Source organism: Alternaria alternata (genome assembly GCF_001642055.1).
Source record: "Alternaria alternata strain SRC1lrK2f unplaced genomic scaffold CC77scaffold_8, whole genome shotgun sequence".
Taxonomy (NCBI): Eukaryota; Fungi; Ascomycota; class Dothideomycetes; order Pleosporales; family Pleosporaceae; genus Alternaria; species Alternaria alternata.
Window position 1 is genome coordinate 875520 of NW_017306197.1, and position 12739 is coordinate 888258.

The 12739-nt window shown below is 51.1% G+C and overlaps 4 protein-coding genes across 4 annotated transcripts; 2 read left to right on the forward strand and 2 right to left on the reverse strand.

Moving 5' to 3' along the window:
• Positions 1 to 1403: 1403 nt before the first annotated feature.
• On the forward strand, positions 1404 to 4460 carry CC77DRAFT_987285 (P-loop containing nucleoside triphosphate hydrolase protein; the record flags this gene model as incomplete). The annotated part of the gene is made up of 4 exons (XM_018536244.1): positions 1404 to 1759; positions 1926 to 2520; positions 2587 to 3412; positions 3465 to 4460. The coding sequence occupies 4 exons, from the start codon at positions 1404 to 1406 to the stop codon at positions 4316 to 4318; spliced, it is 2631 nt and encodes an 876-aa protein (XP_018387163.1). The 3' UTR covers positions 4319 to 4460.
• Positions 4461 to 5201: 741 nt separating this feature from the next.
• On the reverse strand, positions 5202 to 7814 carry CC77DRAFT_1019642 (heat shock protein-like protein). The gene is made up of 9 exons (XM_018524872.1): positions 7704 to 7814; positions 7593 to 7643; positions 7408 to 7534; positions 7183 to 7348; positions 6750 to 7127; positions 6142 to 6688; positions 6073 to 6089; positions 5936 to 6022; positions 5202 to 5883 (listed from the first exon to the last, which is right to left on the reverse strand). Exons 1-9 carry the CDS (start codon positions 7744 to 7746, stop codon positions 5455 to 5457), a joined length of 1845 nt encoding a protein of 614 aa, XP_018387164.1. The 5' UTR covers positions 7747 to 7814; the 3' UTR covers positions 5202 to 5454.
• Positions 7815 to 8856: 1042 nt separating this feature from the next.
• On the reverse strand, positions 8857 to 10828 carry CC77DRAFT_1019643 (DUF605-domain-containing protein). Its single transcript, XM_018524873.1, has 3 exons — positions 10548 to 10828; positions 10267 to 10495; positions 8857 to 10210 (listed from the first exon to the last, which is right to left on the reverse strand). The coding sequence occupies exons 1-3, from the start codon at positions 10648 to 10650 to the stop codon at positions 9169 to 9171; spliced, it is 1374 nt and encodes a 457-aa protein (XP_018387165.1). The 5' UTR covers positions 10651 to 10828; the 3' UTR covers positions 8857 to 9168.
• A 103-nt stretch (positions 10829 to 10931) lies between these two features.
• On the forward strand, positions 10932 to 12671 carry CC77DRAFT_1039945 (protein disulfide-isomerase MPD1 precursor; the record flags this gene model as incomplete). Its single annotated transcript, XM_018527180.1, has 2 exons — positions 10932 to 11086; positions 11134 to 12671. 2 exons carry the CDS (start codon positions 10932 to 10934, stop codon positions 12413 to 12415), a joined length of 1437 nt encoding a protein of 478 aa, XP_018387166.1. The 3' UTR covers positions 12416 to 12671.
• Positions 12672 to 12739: the final 68 nt, after the last annotated feature.

Below are 12739 nucleotides of genomic sequence, written 5' to 3' on the forward strand. Positions count from 1 at the left end.
GCTGAACAGTTTGGCCCCCCGCCGTACAATCCTTCTCGTATTGATCACAGTGGCACTAGCGAGCTTGGAGAACGGATATCTGAGTTCTAAGCCGTGTCGAATGTATACCATTGGCACCCCCCATCGCATTGCGGGGTTCTCTCACCCCATGCTAACGACATCCGGGAGCATCCTAAAATCTCACAGCCACCATTGAGACACTTCTTCTTGGTCAGAATTCTTAGTCTTCACTATAATCAGCTGCAAGTGACCTCAAGATAAGAATTTCTCGATGCCGATGATGCCCATAATGGAGGTGTGGAAAGATGTCAAGCAGCCACCGGTGGTGTCAGCAATCCTACCAAGGTAATGCACAACCATGCGAACTGGGTATCGTTGCTTGCACCACGCTGGGATGACCGAATTCCGTCAGATACGAGATCTCGCTTTCAACACTGGAAACAAACTACGCGAAGGTTATGATTAGCCAACATGAGTACCATATCGAACATAGTCCAACACTATCGTCCAACCAACAAGGCCAAGAACGCCTATCATGCGGCAAAAAACGCCATCTGACACAAGGGGGATGTGCTGGATATTGGACCCCAAAGTTCCAATTTTTGGTTCCGGAAGGGTAAGGGTGGCAAACCAGTAGAGTTGTTTCCCCGCAACACCGTTCGTATGAATGAAGAGGCTCATGCTCAGCCTCTCTTTCCAACATCCTTATCATAGGAATAAATGGTTCAACTTAGCATTCATAAGATTTAACTATCTCGAAACATCAACTAAGACTCTAACCAGATCCTGGACCAAAGTCTGACTCTAGTATTTCTAACGGGCATGGATACGTCCACTGAATTACAGGCTTCCGGGATAACAAATGCCAGCGATGCGAAACCCTCAGATGTTTCTGTCGATTCGGGTTACGAGACAGCCACGATGAACCCGTCAACTGAGATACCTGAGAGTTTACCACCAGAATCACCACGTCTTTTGGTGGAGAAGGAGAATGACAGTTTGTCGAAGGGTAGTGGTTTGCAATCACCTCCCATGTCGATCACTGAGGAGACACCCATCAAGCAAGATTCCATCGACATCAGCGATACGAGAGAGAAAGATGATGATGTCACGTCCATGGAGAAACGCTTGATCAAATTGGAAAATGAGCTCAGGGAACTCAAAAGCGGAAAGTTAGTTCCGTGCTTCTCAACACATCATTCCCAACTGACGCATTCAGCCCCCCTGGGGCAATACCTGCAACAGATCATGACCCGCCTGTTGCCTCCACAGAGGTCAATAGTGATGCAGACCGCGAGGCTAAGATTAGTCGTATGACATACAAAGAATTTCGCCAGATCAAACCCGATATGAAACCAGCCAAAACTACGGCTGCAATCATCATTTGTTACGATGATACTGATATGCACGACACCAAACGGTCCAAGCATGTAGGAACCGAAAAAAGAGAGCTACAGGTTCCCCGTGAAGATGCAGTTCCAACTCACATCGCCATCAACTCACGGATATTAACTGACGTCATAAGGCCAGAGATAGATTTCAGTTTGCCTGAAAAACAAACTATATTCATTGCTCCTTTCAAGGGGATCGTTGCTCACGAAGCGGCAATTAGAGCAGCATTCGAGCGACGAGCTGCGGACTGCGAGTCCGAGAAAGCTGGAATGAACCGAGACAGTATTGATCCTGCATCTACGGATAATGTTGATAAAAGAGTCACGCAAACAGATGATGCAGGATTATCTCCCCGTAGGTCGAGCTTGTATCAATAATATAGCATAGTTACTGAGTCCCAAACTAGGCCCAGTCGATGGAAAGGACCAAGACGATACACACAAAGAAAACCAAAGCGGTGAACGCAGCAACGCTGAAGTTGAACCCACAGACACATCGTCGCAGAGTAGCTACGAATAGAAATGTACCGAGAGAGACCTTCTCAGATGCCTCATCGAGGTGATGGACACTGATCTGCGCTTCATATTCGAACTGCGACGCCAACTTCAGGATGGGAGGACGTATCAAGGGGGCATCGCTTACAAGGATCTGTGGCATCTGTACAAACCAGGAGACATCGTTGTATCGAACCCTGCTGAACATCCAGGCCCCCAACGAGCATACAGTGTGCTTCATGTCACAGGTGGGCGAGCTTCGTACGAGAAGCTACATCCAACTACGCCCGAACCAGGAACATCTACCGCAGTATGGAGCATCACTGATGAAGTAGTCAAGGTATCTTCGAGCATAACACCGTTCGTTCTCGATTGTGTCTATATTGACTATGACGGAACAAAGTATGGACCGCGAGCAAAATGTGTCGCGCTGCAGGACTATAATGGTCTGAGGGCAATCAAGTCCTTGGAGCTTTTTCCAATCAGATTCAGCCACGAGATACGAGGTGACTATGCATCGCTAGTCCAGCGGGGAAAAAAGTATGCAAGCTTGCGAGGTGGCGTTGCGAAACTCTACAGAGGACTCACTCTAGAGGAAAGGGTGGAGAAGACGGTCTTCGACGCGGCCGTTGAGGTGACCCAGAGGAAAGAGGTAGGCTGATAAACCCCTGTAGCTTTGGAGCTGTGCTTACTCAAATAGGTCAACGGTGAAATTATCCTAGACCAAAAAGCGGGAATCGAGTACTGCGAAAGCAAGCCTCGCTACGACATGAGGTTTGGTGGTAGCATTGTCGAAAAAGCTAGTAAGATGGCATTCTCCGAGATAGAGATAACAGGATGTGGAATTACCGGCTGTTCCACGTGTACCGACATCTCTGTGGACGTCGAACTGGACACAAACGCAAGACTCTCATTCATTCGTTCGACTACACTTCTGAGAAATGCTACCAAGGACGAGTTGACTGATGATCATTATGCTGTGCTGACACCACGGATGTACGGGTACGCTTTGCAGGAACGGAAGTGGCACGCATTCAACATCGAGAATGTACTAGATCACGAAGTCGACTCGAACAAGCTCCAAGATTCGAGCAAGTCGTTCGAAGACTTGGTTCTACCTTCGGCTCACAAGGTCCTGCTTAGAGCTCTCATCAGTAATCAGACGAGGCAATTCCAACCCGCATCAACAACTCCAACAGTTGACACTTCAAGCACTTTTGGAGACTCAGAAGACATGTCGATGGATCTGGTCCGTGGTAAGGGGAAAGGTGTCATCATCTTGCTACACGGTGTGCCTGGAGTAGGCAAGACTTCTACAGCCGAATGTGTCGCATTCCATCTGCGAAGGCCACTATTCCCCATCACATGTGGCGATCTTGGAGTCGATGCAAATACCTTTGAGTCGCGTCTCGAAGAATATTTCCGACTTGCATCACAGTGGGGATGCGTTCTTCTTCTGGACGAGGCCGATGTTTTCCTAGCGAGACGATCAGAAGATCAGCTCAAGCGAAACGCACTTGTTTCTGGTAAGAAACTCGAGATGCATAGAACCAATACTGGAACTAATGAAATGAACAGTGTTTCTCAGAGTCCTCGAGTATTACTCTGGCGTGCTGATGCTTACCACAAACCGTGTCGGCTCGTTCGATGAAGCATTTCGCTCGCGTATTCACATTAGCCTTTACTACCCGAAGTTGGGCAAGAAAGAGACCACTAAGATCTGGGAAATGAATCTCAGGCGTATCGAAGAGGCTAAAGACGTCGACGTTGATATCGATGAAGTAGGAATCAGGGAGTTTTACAAGAAACACTGGAATGCCAACGAGAAGAAGACATCGCGACGTTGGAATGGACGACAGATCAAGAACGCATTCCAAACAGCTCTTGCTTTGGCGAACTGGGACTTCCACGAGAACACAGACAGCAACTTGACACGGCCAAAGCTTAAAGCCAGTCACTTTAAGCAAGTCGCCAAAACCAGCAACCATTTCGATGATTACTTAGCCGAGGTCTTCAGAGAGGGTGAAGATCAGTATGCTGACATGTTTGCGATGGTCGCGAAACGAGAAAGGTTAAGAAACGACACGGATCGCGGCCATAGAGCTAGTAAACAAAGTAGACGTCGCGATCGCAGCTCAGACAGTAGCTCAGACAGTGCCAGTTCCGAAAGTGAACACACCAAGCGTAAGCAGTCTAAGAGGGAGAAAGAGAAGAGGGCCAGATTAAAAGCAAAGAAGTCTGGGCTCTCGGACACGGCTTCGGATGGGCTTTTGTCTGACAGTGAGAACAAAACCGAATCTAGTGATACTGAATCCGAGAAGAGTCGCAGGAAGCGCAAGACACCTAAGAAAGACACGAAGAAGAGCAAAGGCAAGTCAAAGAAAGAGCCTCGCGCCGAATCAAGGCAAGCGGATGATTCTGGAAGTGGCTAGAGTGACTGCTAGCATCGCTTTGTAACGCCATCGTAGCGATCTCTTTTGTTTGTTCATTGGACGTACTCGGTGTCCAACTTTACTTTATTCATAATTAACGAGTAACGAACATTTCTTCACTGTTAAGGTTCTCTCTCAGCAGATGAGGTCTATGGAGACAGGCCGTTAGAATACAAAATCGTTCTCCAGATCAGGCTACTAGAGTGATGAGATAACAATGAGTAATGCAACACACCGGACCAAGGACCGAAGCATACCCAGCGATTAATAGGAAAGCGATGAACCTATCAGAGAATTTGGAAACTTTAATTGATCTTCCATTCTGACCTCATTGCTTAGAAAAATTACAGTGGTCACGTTGCGAAAGATTCACAGTATTTCTTGTCCTTCATGCCTGGCAATTTCATAGGACGCTGAACATGAAAATGGCTCCAGCATAGACATCAGCGGGGCATTGCTAGCGAAGATCCCAGCTAGAGAAGTCGAACGTTGAGCTTGACGGGTTGACGATAAGGTACCCTGGAGGTATCCGCTGCACTTTGTTCTCACCAAGCACGATGTAAAATCCACTGAATACCATCAGAACATGTTTTGCTCTCGAGCGGTACGATCTAGGAATGCCAGGACTCATACTCTGATACACTACCATTGGCATGGACGCTAACAAGGACATTGGTAGGAACGACCGGATGTCATCCTTGAGCTATCGACTATAGTATAGCCTAAAGGTATTCATTGCTCATCACAACATCTATCGCAAGCGAACACATCGCAGTAGCAGTCACAACGAGAAGCATGGCAGAGATGTTTTTTGTGAAGTCATTCCAATTTCCTTTCCTTTCTCTCCATGTATCTACTTCGTTGAGGTACATAAGAGACATTGACCGCTAGGCATACTTTTGCAGATCATCCATTACGATCGTTTCGTCAGGCATCGTCGTGAAAGTACAAAGAAGACTTTTCCGCGTTCCTGAATACCGGGAACCCATGAAAGATAAGGAACCAAACACACCATGTCTATCGTTAAATGCCGCAATAGATGAAACTCCGTTCGCAGCTCGCAGTCTGGGTATCCTGCACGTGCGCCCTTCCTTCCTTCCTGCACGCCCTCGTGGCGCCGCTAATATGTGATGCGCTTATCGGGTGGAGAAAGCCTTGGTGACAGTGCGCTTGAGGGCAAGCTCCTTCTTCTTCAGGTCATCAGCGGGGGCATCCTCAACCTCGAGCTGAGCCATGGCGTCGGAGAGAGCAGACTCGATCTTCTCCTTCTGGCCACGCTTAAGGCGGATAGATGTGGTGGGGTCGGAGATCATCTCCTCAACACGGGAGATGTAAGACTCAAGCTGTTGCCTTGACTCGAACTTCTTGGAGAAGGCCTCGTCGCTGGACTTGAACTTCTGGGCGTCGTTGATCATGTTCTCAATGTCAGCAGATGAGAGCTTTCCGACGGCGTTGGAGATGGTGATGTTGGCGCTGCGGCCAGAGGTCTTCTCGGTAGCGGTGACCTTCAGGATACCGTTGACGTCGACCTCGAAGACAACCTCAAGGACGGCCTCACCAGCGCGCTAAGAAATAGTTAGTGATGCGTAGCAATGAGACGGTGGAAATTCTTCTCACCATGGGAGGAATAGGTGCGAGGGTGAACTCTCCGAGAGAGGTGTTGTCCTCGCAGTTGACACGCTCACCCTGGAAGACGGGGAATTGCTAGCATGGATTAGTATGAATGGTTTCAAAGCGGTGCCGAGTATACATACAACAGTCTGCTGGTTGTCTAGGAATGGGTTAGTATGAATTCTTTTGAGGAGGGATGTGGGGTCAAGTACCGGCAACAGTGGTGAAAGTCCTCTTCTTAATAGTGGGGACGGTCTGACCACGGGGAACGACGGGGGCGAAGATGTTACCCTCCATGGCTACACCAAGGGAGAGGGGAACGACATCGAGGAGGAGAAGGTCAGCGGTGTCGGCGGAGGTAGCCTTTCCGGAAAGGATACCGGCCTGGACGGCGGCACCGTAGGCAACGGCCTCATCGGGGTTGATGCTCTTCTCGAGCTTCTTGCCGTTGAAGTAGTCGCTGAGGAGCTTCTGGATCTTGGGGATACGGGTGGAACCACCAACAAGGACGATCTCGTCAACCTTGTCCTTGGCAAGGGCGGCGTCCTTGAGAACCTGGGCAACGGGGTCCAGAGTGCCAGCGAAGGCCTTCTGGTTCAAGTCCTCGAAACGAGCACGGGTAATGTTGGCGTTGAAGTCCTCACCGTCGAACAGCGAGTCGATCTCAACAGTGGTCTGGGTGGCGTTGGAGAGAGTACGCTTGGCACGCTCGCAAGCAGTCCGGAGACGACGTAGGGCACGGGCGTCACCGCTGATGTCCTTGGAAATGTTAGTATTCTGCAAACAAGAATATCGCGAATCCTGCGGGGTTCTGTCATACCTTCTTCGTCTTCTTGGTGAATTCCTTCTTGAAGTGGTCAAGGAGGTTGGTGTCGAAGTCCTGACCACCCAAGTGAGTGTCTCCAGCAGTAGCCTTGACGGTGAAGACACCACCCTGGATGTGCAGAAGAGAGACATCGAAAGTACCACCACCAAGATCGTAGATGAGGACGTTCCTCTCCTTGTCAGACTTTCCGGAACCGAGACCGTAGGCGATAGCGGCGGCGGTAGGCTCGTTGATGATACGGAGAACGTTGAGGCCAGCAATGGCACCGGCGTCCTTGGTGGCTTGACGCTGGTTGTCGTTGAAGTAGGCGGGGACGGTGATGACGGCCTTCTCGACCTTCTTGCCGAGCTTGGTCTCAGCGACCTCCTTCATCTGTTGATTTTGTTAGTCGCTGCCCCGCCATGCGAAATGTGTGCGCAGATCTTACCTTGACGAGAACCATGGCAGAGATCTCCTGGGGAGAGAACTGCTTGGTCTCACCGAGGTACTCAACCTCGACGAGAGGGCTGCCGCCCTGGTCAACGACCTTGAATGGCCATGACTTGATGTCCTTTGTGACGGTCTCGTCCTCGAATCGGCGACCAATGAGACGCCTACGAAAGTCAGCCTGCTGATCGTGCGCGTGCGAAAAAAAAGGTGCGAAGACACTCACTTGACATCGAAGACGGTGTTCTCGGGGTTCATAGCAGCCTGGTTCTTGGCCGCCTCACCGATCAAACGCTCCTCGCTGGTGAAGGACACGAACGAGGGAGTGGTGAAGCTACCCTGCTCGTTGGCGACTGTGGGCAAACATTGTTAGACATTGACCTTCTCGCAATGGAACTGGCGGGCGCATACTGATCTCGACATTGGTGCCCTCGTAGTTGGCAACGCAAGAGTAGGTGGTGCCTGCGATATTGTTAGCCCACAACACATCCCACTGTGGGGTAATTCGCGAATATTACGCACCAAGATCGATGCCGATGGCACCCTCGTAGACTTCGTCGCTCATGATTGCGGTATGTGTGGAAGGAACAACCTGAAAAAATTGAAGAGCAGGAAGGTGTTGGAGAGAAGGTGAAAAAGAGGGTTGGGAATCTTTTTCGCGCTTGCTTAAAGGCGAGCGATCAGAGAAAAATTGGCCTGGCAGGGATCTCTCGTAGTGTCGGCGAATGACGCTAGGCAGACTCGGTTAACCAACCCAACGCGGCGCTTATCGATACTGAATGAAAAAGTGCGCCCACCAATATTATCGTCAGGCCTCGGCCCGCTGAGTGAGAAAAGAAAGACCAGACCGTATATTCAGAGAAGGTGCCCCGCAGCCAAGATCTGGTAGGTCCTGGGAGAGTTTGGAGACCGAGTTGTGTCTATCGCGGGATGTTACACTCCTCTGCCTAAGAAACACGCGTCGGTATATGTCCGGCGTGCTGAACAAAATATTCCGGAGCATGCAGTACTACGGTAGTCGTCCGGCAGAGCGACTCTCGCCATCCAACTGCGGTATCGGCGTCGGATTCTTGCCACGGTTCTGCCCTTGAGGAAAGTTTCATGGACCCTGGAATCAACATGGTTTCCATCTTCGCAGTAGATTAGAACTGAGACCACCCTGGTATCCTCCATCGGTATGCGCCTAGAAGAAGTAAGATCAGGTCTCAGCACCCGCACACCAGTCTGTACGTTCCAAGAGTACCAAGTACAATCCTCGATATCGGTGTTCTTATCTATCCTTGGGGCCTAGGTCCGCGAGGCTGAGAAGCTGAGACTCTTTACTATAACTCTCATCTCGTACTCCAATCCCGCGATCAGTAACTTTCACCATCAAATGGCCTTTCTTCCAGTCCTCGTAATCATACTCTCTCTATCCATTCTGATTCTCCTTCTTTCCGCAAAGTTTCAGCAGGCGTACACCGGCACTGCCACAGATGGTGTGCATCCGTGTATCCATGACACTAACTTCACGCGAAAGACTACTGTCCTGGAGGAAAACTGGCCAATGAGAAATGTGCAATATGGAGCAAGGCGGCGAAACTGGCCAGTTTGGGTGTGATAGCCTGACTGTCCAAGGGTGTTACTGGATACATCACTATATGTACGCAGGAGACTGCATTGTCCACACCATTGTAGCCAACTAAAGAGATTTATATTGACGAGTAACGCGTCTTTGGCGCACCTATGTAGAAAGCATGGGTATACAGCGAACATTGTATAAGAGAGGTCGTACCTGCTGCTCTCTCTACACCCACAATCAACAACACTTCCAACACGACATCCAGTCACAATACAACACTTTTGGCGTCACCCCAGGAGACCTAAAATAGTAGCTGGACGCCTACAGACACGTGGGGTAATGAGTTTGAAAACAAGGAGCTGCAATGTAATCGTCGTACCTCGAACCAAGAAGTTGCTTCTGGGGTTATCAATCCTTCCATCCTACTCAAGCCGCACCCAAAGCCTGCAGCGCCGCCCTCAACTCCTTCACAGCCGTTGAGGAGTCTTCAAAATTCAACGCTGAAATAGCCCATTTCGCATGCTTTGTAGCTGCCATGATGGAATCTTCATCGTCTCTGAACGGACCCTGCGATGACAGCTGCTGCTGTGGAGGAGGTCCTGGTGCTTGGGCGTACGGATTCTGGTGAGATGTCGACGAGTATTGTTGCTGAGGAGGCTGCGAGGAAACGTTTTGTTGTTGGTAATGTTGCTGAGACACCACGGGCGACGTAAAAGCGTTTTGAGATTGTTGTGGAGTGACTGTGAAGCTTGAGGATAGTCTCTGTGGCTTCTGAGGCACTTGGGGTGGTGGTGATTGGTATGGGTTTTGAGGTGGTTGCTCGGGGGCTTGGGGTGGAGGAGACGTAGGGTTCTGGTAGAAGCTTGCAGGGTCTGACGCGTCTGGAACTTGTGGTGCAGGGCTGTTTGGTAGGGAAGATGTCATAGGGTCGATGTCCATGGGCGCGGTAGGTAGCCCGGGCGCTGTCGTCTCTGATGTGAAGGTAGGAGGGTCGGTCTTTGGAAAGTATCCGCCGCCGATTGAGACGACGGAGCCCTGCCTCGAGGTTGCTGATTGTGACATGGGCGAGACATCGTTGTGCGATGATTGGTTGTAGCCCGTGGGCGCGGAAGGGAGATTGGGAGCTGGCGGCGACACTTGGCGCGCAGACAGACTGGGCGATGGCTGGGTCGTATTGGGCACCGTCTCGACGTATGGTTGGTATGGGTTCTCTGGTGGCGCGCCTTGGTTTATGCTTCGTACTTCCGGGTCATTTGGATCTAGCGCAGACGGCGACAAGGCCTGTTGTGGTGCTTCTTGTCTGGGGTTCGTCGCGTTCGGGTCTTCGTTGGCCTTGATGGCCTTGACGATGCGCAGCGCATGGTATTTGGCGAACTTGGTCTTGGAAGTGATTTCGGGGTCACTATTCTTCCATACAGACATGACCTCGAGGAATGTCGATGCCGCGAGGAGGGTATCAGCGGTCTGCCTGCAAATGGTATCAGAAGTGAGAATCGGCAATGGAACTACGTGTTTGCTACGCACCCATTGACCCTGTTCTCGGCCATCTCCCTCTCTGCCTTGGCGAGAGTTTGTAGAGCGAACTGTTCACAGTATGCGCTCGCAACCGTGTCATCCAGCAAAGCATCCTCGTTCGGGTTCTCGGCCTTTGCTTGCTCCAACTTCTCCATGAGATCGGTCGTGTAGGCGGTACATTCCTGATCAGCCGAGTGGAGTCCACCGGCGATGATTCGTTGGACAATGCAGAAGCGCACTGTGCAGCTTTAGTATACGTCTCTTGTATTGGCAGGCGCGAGGGTACTCACACCAGTAGGTGATGATGGGCTTGAACTTCTCAAGCTGAGCGGCGCGCTTCGCAAAGGACGCGAGCTGCAAGCTCCTGAGCTTTGCCGGTACTGTGTCGGCCATTACTGTGGTATCTTGTGTGTGCTAAGACGCGTATCGCATGTGGTGTTTAGTCTGTGGATAGACGCAGTAAGGTGCAGGCAGCTACAGCGGACATGCGGTCATAGGCGCTAGTCCGGACTGATCCCTGTCTCCCCGCATCTCAGCTTTGGCCATGTAACTTATGGCAAGCTGTTACAAGTGAGTGAAAAGGCCAACCTGGCAACTACGCCATGTAAGGCTATATCCACTGCAGCAGCTGCACCTCTGCTTATTCTCCACTTCACCCACAACACACACCAACCATGGTCCGCGCAACCACGCTGTTTGCCGCTACGGCCGCGCTGGCCCTCAATGCCCACGCCGAGAGCATGTACTCCAAGAACAGCGCCGTCGTTCAGATCACTGGCATGGACTATGACAGATTAATTGCAAAGTCCAACTACACGTCTATTGTCGAGTAAGCCGTCCTCGTTTGTCATCATCCCCTCTCCTCACACCTCTCAGATTCTATGCGCCATGGTGCGGCCACTGCAAGAACCTCAAGCCCGCGTACGAGACGGCCGCCAAATCCCTCGCCGGCATCGCCAAAGTCGCCGCCGTCAACTGCGATGAAGAGATGAACAAACCCTTCTGCGGGAAGATGGGCGTTCAGGGCTTCCCGACCCTCAAGATTGTTCGACCCGGCAAGAAGCCCGGAAAGCCTACGGTGGAGGACTACCAAGGACCTCGTTCGGCCAAGGGCATCGTGGACGCTGTCAAGGACAAGGTCCCCAATATCGTGAAGAGGGTCAACGACAAGAACCTCGACGAGTGGCTTCAAGGAAACAAGGACACTGCCAAGGCCATTCTGTTCAGTGAGAAGGGCATCGTCAGCGCCACACTGCGCGCTCTAGCGATTGATTTCGCTGGAGTCGTTTCGGTTGCGCAAATCAAAAAGTCAGAAAAGGCGGCAGTGGATAAATATGGAATCACCGACTTCCCAAGCTTGGTCTTGATTCCCGCGGGCTCCGACACACCCATCAAGCACCAAGGCAAGGCTGACAAAGCAGCAATGGTCGAATTCCTCTCTCAGGTCGCCCCACCTAACCCCGATTGCCCACCTGCCAAGGAGAAGAAGTCCAAAGCTAAGAAGGATACCAAGAAAGAGTCCAAGTCCTCCAGCAAGTTTGCAAAGGCCTCAGCTTCACACAAGTCCGCAGATTCATCTTCAGCCGCCGCCTCAGCCACAGACGAGACTGTCGAGGAGCCGGTTGTGCCCACTGAGTCGCCTAATCCGAATGTCAAGGATGGAGATACACCCAACCCGATCGAAATTCCAGTCGAAGAGGCCAAGCCGACTATACCTCTGGTTGCAGAAGCTGCCGAGCTTCAATCAATGTGCTTGACCGAGCAGAGCAAGACCTGTATTTTGGCACTGCTTCCCAAGGACGAGTCTTCTGACGCTGCAACCACCGCCATTGCATCTCTTGCATCGATCCACAAGAAGTACGATGCTTCTGGCAGCCATCTCTTCCCCTTTGTAGCTGTATCCTCGACAAACCCACTTGCTGCATCCCTGACCACAGAACTCGGCCTGGGAAGTGCAGACGAGGTCCACCTCATTGCCACTAACGGCAAACGCGCATGGTACAAGAAGTACTCTGGCAGCTCTTTCGGAGCTGACGCAGTCGAACAATGGGTCGATGCTATCCGCATGGGTGAAGGCAAAAAGGAGAAGCTAGCCGACTCCCTCCTGGTTGCTGGTGAGAAGCCAGACCCGGAGACACCCGGTCATAATGAGCTCTAGTGGTGGACGGTGAGCTCACAGTAGGTGCACTTTCAAGTAAGACGTATACCAATTGACTTTCGTGTTCTATTGAACAAGCACTCAGACTACTACATCACTGCTCCACGCGTGAAACACTCAATTACTGACAAAATGTCGTCGCCTCGATCTGCTGTTCCGTCACATTTTGCGTGCTCATGCAATGAGGTCGACCTTAGCCGTCCGGAATGACGTACCGAACGCGATCCTCTCTGTTATTTTTCGGGTGCAAGGTGAGTTAGATGCAAGCGTCTGTGTTAGCCTCCATCGGTTTCTGGGGGCTTTGTGAGATGGATACAAGCTCCT

What these genes read in the sequence shown, in the direction of transcription:
- CC77DRAFT_1019642 (XM_018524872.1), bottom strand. Translation starts at nt 7,746, where the DNA reads ATGAGCGACGAAGTCTACGAGGGTGCCATCGGCATCGATCTTG. An exon ending in TGCCATCGGCATCGATCTTG is followed by an intron (nt 7,644 to 7,703) that starts GTGCGTAATATT and finishes ACAATATCGCAG; the next exon opens with GCACCACCTACTCTTGCGTT. An exon ending in TCACCAAGAAGACGAAGAAG is followed by an intron (nt 6,689 to 6,749) that starts GTATGACAGAAC and finishes AACATTTCCAAG; the next exon opens with GACATCAGCGGTGACGCCCG.
- CC77DRAFT_1019643 (XM_018524873.1), bottom strand. Translation starts at nt 10,650, where the DNA reads ATGGCCGACACAGTACCGGCAAAGCTCAGGAGCTTGCAGCTCGCGTCC. An exon ending in GCCCATCATCACCTACTGGT is followed by an intron (nt 10,496 to 10,547) that starts GTGAGTACCCTC and finishes AAAGCTGCACAG; the next exon opens with TGCGCTTCTGCATTGTCCAA. An exon ending in GCCGAGAACAGGGTCAATGG is followed by an intron (nt 10,211 to 10,266) that starts GTGCGTAGCAAA and finishes TACCATTTGCAG; the next exon opens with GCAGACCGCTGATACCCTCC.